This window comes from Notothenia coriiceps, unplaced genomic scaffold (assembly GCF_000735185.1).
Source record: "Notothenia coriiceps isolate Sejong01 unplaced genomic scaffold, NC01 NC01_scaffold00024667, whole genome shotgun sequence".
NCBI lineage: Eukaryota > Metazoa > Chordata > Actinopteri > Perciformes > Nototheniidae > Notothenia > Notothenia coriiceps.
Window position 1 is genome coordinate 5799544 of NW_011357368.1, and position 5365 is coordinate 5804908.

General features: G+C 40.0%; 1 protein-coding gene across 1 annotated transcript; it reads right to left on the bottom strand.

Moving 5' to 3' along the window:
• Positions 1 to 207: 207 nt before the first annotated feature.
• tas1r3 (taste receptor, type 1, member 3) lies at positions 208 to 3244 on the bottom strand. Its single transcript, XM_010782774.1, has 7 exons — positions 3042 to 3244; positions 2623 to 2923; positions 1967 to 2323; positions 1463 to 1876; positions 1151 to 1354; positions 904 to 1024; positions 208 to 491 (listed from the first exon to the last, which is right to left on the bottom strand). The coding sequence occupies exons 1-7, from the start codon at positions 3242 to 3244 to the stop codon at positions 388 to 390; spliced, it is 1704 nt and encodes a 567-aa protein (XP_010781076.1). The 3' UTR covers positions 208 to 387.
• Between the last annotated feature and the right edge of the window lie 2121 nt (positions 3245 to 5365).

The following is a 5365-nucleotide window of genomic DNA, read 5'->3' on the forward strand; positions in this document are numbered from 1 at the left end:
CACGTAGAGTATCTGTTCAAAAAGAAGGGTTGGCAGCAATCATTACAATGTGCACTAATTTATTTGTTCTACAGGAAAGTAAATATGTACATCAACACATTATTACCCACCTGTAGTGAGATAAAAGTGATAATGGAAGATGGCCACTGTCTTGAAAAGGGAGGCGAGGCAGCTGAAGACGACACCACCATGTCCCCCCGGCTGCCCCAGGAAAGAGCACCAAGACTGAGGCAGACGTCCCATCAGGCTTATCAGAGCTACAAAACTCAGCTGTTCGCCCCTGAGCAGCTAGCTATAAAGGATCCCCGGTGTTTCAGGAAAATCACGGCCAAACTGACAACTGAACAAATGAGGAGCAGCACCCCAGCCAGCGTCAACTGCATAGCCTCAAGGTGTAGCCCAGGACAAAAATTCAAAACTGGGATCAATGCAGGAAGTGCTCTTGTTTAAAGACCATTGGCGATCAGAGCACTTAGCGCACTGGGTGTCCTCTATAAGTCAGAAAGCACAACAAGAACATTGGTTTGATTAATTAGAATTTCATCGAAAAAAAAACAAAAAACCTTATGGCCTCTGATGTATGTTTAGATTTTGTCATCATTAAAGAAATAACACTAAGCAGCTGACTGGGTAAGCTTAGTGAACAGGGGAGATAGGGGATAACCTTTAACCTGGTGTACCCCAAGGTAATAAAATCTGTATGTGTGAACATGTGTGAAAATGTAAATTAGCTTTCTCAGGCATTTTTTTTACGTTCGCATAAGCCAATCTCTTTTTTCATGTTTGCAGTCATGCTGAGCTAAAATAAAAAGCTCTAACTCTCAGCGAAGCCAATAACGCTAATCCAAATAATTATGTCCTATTCCTTCATACAAGGATCAGGTATTTGACAGAACACATTACCCTCATTTTTCCGGTAAGTGCCTTCCAAGCAGTCAATACAATCAAAACAGCAGGAGTGGAAGCCTTTTACTCTGCGGACCTGGCCTTGCCCACATTCTGCTGAGCAATTGGATTGAGGAACCTGCAAAAGTTGTTGCATTATAGTTACAGAAACCAGAACCAGTTTATTATCATCTTGGATTCAATCACAAATTAAAAGTATGCATCTTTCCGAATTTACATACATTTAAAAAATGTGTTGTATTACCTCAGAGTTTTCAGTGTGCCATTTCAAGAGAGTTTTGTTGATGAACAGTTTTTCTTTACAGGTTCCAACAACTACGAAGTCTGAAGTCGAAGCATTCCAAACCCACTCTATAATATCGTACCCTCGGTTTGGGTTGCCGTTAATGTCAAACTGTAAATGTGTGCCATTTATGTCTATAGATGTATTCCTTAAAACCTCCAACAGCTGCAAAAGAAAGATGTTGTTCCTCAATTAATTTGGATGTTCTCAATATCTTTTTTTTTACTTAAAAATGTGTGTAACCTATTTTACAAACAACTCAAAATAAATCACCTTCCAGGGATAGACTTTGGTTTCCTTCACGCAGCCAGTTGAATTACATCCCAGCAGGTTGTGTAGTGCCTCAGCCACAAAGTAGATGGCAGCATACACACTGAAAGCTGTGCGCTGCACTACAGGTTCTGTCACCAAGCTAATGTTAGCAGGTGACAAATTCCAACATTGTGGGCAGGGATTTTTAGAATTGACTTTAGACTTTGGTGCTGGAGGTGACATATTTGCCCTCTCATCGCTCAGTTTGGTTAAGAGCACCTGTGTGTAGGCAGTGAGCTCATCCAGAGTCTGTGTCTGGTCAATGAATCCAACGATGGTGCCAATTTTTTGGATATTGGGCAAGGAAGTCAGATGATTATTGATGGACCAACTTGTGCTTGCAATCCATACAGCCCGTACATTTCTCCTGATGACCTGGGGTAATGGGATTGCATTATTGGTACTGAAATACATATAAACTATCTACCACTAACATGCAATACTTTTCAAAAGTGATTCACCAACCTCTTTGAAAAAGATAGCAGCTGGCTCTGCGAGAGCAAACACTATGACCACTCCGACCTTAGTTGCATTGATGTTGTTGATGATATTAGTGATTGCTGGTCCAGGGTCAGTGTACACTGGAATCAGCCCCTGATAGGCCACGCAGACCGACATATTCTCTGTTATTTTGGAGAATTCTTGCACACCTTGTTGTCCATACTCCTCGTCGCTGCCCACCACCGCCACCCAGTTCCACTCAAACTCTTTCAGCAGAAGCGCCATGACCTTCACTTGCCATTTGTCACTGGGCACTGTGCGGAAGAATGATGGGTAGAGAAGTTTGTCACTGAATTTGTCACTGGTGGCACCGAAGCTAACCTGGAGGGAGAAAAGTCATATTAAACCACTTATTTGTACCACACTGAAGTTACCCAGCAATGCTCCAATGTTGATGCATAAGGCCTAATGCAAATGTAATGATGTTGCAGGAGAATTTGCACTGCAACTGGAAAGTGATGGAAACTACACTTCCAACAACAATAAAAGGAGAAACAATTGATATTTGCCAATGAACAAATAATCGTTTTTTCTGTGACACTGCTTGTTTGAAGAACAGCAAATATGGCCTGTGGCGTTGATGTCTGTGGACAAATGACAAGACCTATTTGTAACCAAACCTGTGGCATCAGAAAGAATCCCAGGAGCTTTCCTATGACCGACACCATTTCCGAGCTTACTGGACCAATCACAGCTGAGATGCTGGTCTCATAGTCCGTGTAATTACACTCCACAGATAGCGCTTTGTTGGATTTTGCAGTGAGGAATGAGATGGTGGGTTTCACGATGACGGCAGATTCCCTGCACGTATCATAGATTTCATAACCCAACTTCATTCCTGGGAGAAGAATTTGGTTTGCGTTGATTTCGTCCACTGCATATTTCATTACTAGAGCAAGACCCAGGCCAGCCTCATTTAAACTGTGGGACCACAGGTAGAAAAAACAAAAATAAGCCTTATTATTCAAGTTAATGAAACATATTGGTGCAATATCACAAATAACTGGCTTATTAATTTCCTAAAATTGAATTGTCTTACTTTTCACAGCTGATATTGCTGGGCTCCGTCCTCTGGCTGAGGTCGCTTGAGAGCAGGTTAATCTGAAAGAGCCCTCCGAGCATGATGTCCCCTGGCAAGTTGAAGAGACTGGTTGAAATGTTCTGAAACCATTCGGGTGGATCCTCACTGTGGCTCAGTCTGATCGCACAGCACAAAACCAGAAAGGTCCAATGTGCTGTCATTATGCAGTTAAGCCAGAGCCTGAAAAGAGACTGATCATCAGTTGTTGTATGCAAACTCACCTGAAACACCCAAAGCAAAATAGGTACAATTGGCCCCGCCCCACCTTGGCCACCTGGTGTAACACCAAGTAACTGCTATTATTTTAAATGGTCTTTACAATATTGACTTGCATTTCCATCAGTGGACAAGTGGACATAAAGTAAAAATGTAACACACAGTCATTAATTTAAAAAAAAATTAATTTGTAAAGCACGGCATGTGAAAACTCACTTTGCCCCATGTGTTTATGCTTATGCATGTCATGCAAGGTGTTCATCTTTCCGGGGTATTTGACTGATATTTGCATGTGGTTTGCTATTTGACTCTCTTTCCCCTCCTGCTCATCTGGCAGGAGGGGATAACACCAACCACCTTTTACATCCTGAGTTGTCATTACAGCACACCTCACACTTTGCAAATGTTACTTGTTGTGGGTGGCTTATAATGGTATACAACATGATGACAACCTGTCAATGTGCCGTTATGAAAATGACTAATAAGTACCAACCTGCATGATGGGAACACTTTATATACAATAGCAATATATACAATTATATATAAGATTTATTGTATTTCATTATTATTGTTTTAATGGTTTTGAGAGATTATGTTTTTGGGTTGCCCTCTTCATGCTCTTGAAGAAAAAAATCTCCGGAACTCCTTTAAGTCCAGTTATACTCGGTGAACAGATGGCATCAGAGGTCAATGATCAAAGTCACTGTGACTTCACAAAACATGCATTGGGCCATTCCTCAATAATTAATATTACACAATTGAACACAAATGTCTTAAAGGACAAAATGATTAAGTAATAATAGTTTGTATCCAAGTCCAAGGTAAAAATCCAATGTGAAATAAAAGGTTTTGGAACAAAATATGCCCACAACAACGGAAAAAAAGGGAGAGATGGACACCATATCTTACATTTGGCCAGATTCAGTGAGTCTAGGTCTGGTTTTTTTGTATTGATTTGGTAGTTGTATGGGTTGTACGAGTCCACCCTATCTCTTCCTCTCTCGGTTCAAAACTAGGACTACCTGTTTTTCTGGTAGCTCATTTGTTTTGCTAATATTGAGCTGCAGGTGAATATCGCGGCACCTTTTTACAGAGCCCTCTATCAGTCCTCTGTAGTCCTTGTGTAAAAATAATCTCTAAGTGAAGTCAACATAGTCATGACTGAAATTGTTTTTGCAGGAGCCAAACATGTCAATAGGGATAACTCTAATTTCAATTCAACAGCATAATACATTTTGTCAAAGTCCTTCATAATCTTTACTATATATAATCTGAGTCTAGGCAGGCATGGACGTAAACTGCCACTTCACTTGTTGAAGAAGGCCTACAACCACAAGTTGACAATTCATTTGGTTGTTTTCATGTTTTGCATTCACCTCAGTTTTGCTTTTGCATGCATACATTTGCATGCAACACTGGAAGTTGGTCATCCAAATAAGGAGATTGATATAGATCCTTCCAAGATATTTGAATAAACCTACAATATATTCTCTTTTAAAATTGTTTTATTATGTTACATAGAATATGTTATTTTATAACTTTCGTTGTTATCTTATTGTTATATGTCAAGGATGCTTTGAAACCACACTTTATTTAAATGCTTTATTATCCTGCAAAACAACTATTTGTATTTAATAGTGCTGAACATTTAATTGGAACTGGAAAGATGAGTGTGTAAATTGTTTAAAAAAATGTATCTGAATGAACACCGAGTTTAACTAAGTTTTAAGTGTTTTAGTCATTTACAGATCCCCTATTATACAGTTTTCCATCAATATATTATAGGTCTCAGATATATACAAAACATGTCTCTGAAGTGTTTGGCTCAAAATACCAAACAGATCGTGCATCGTGCATCCCATAATCCCCTCTGTTTCAGCCCTGTTTCAAAAGTGCTGATTCTCTGTCTGTTACTTTAGACGAAAATAAGGAGCCCCTCCCCACGCCCCTCTGAGAGATATTTGGTTAAAAAGAACACAATGGTGCTCTAGGAGGAGATTCAGGAGATAAGGTGGGCGGCTGTTACCTTGGTTGGTTATTGGCAAATGGTTTCACAAGCCAAATCA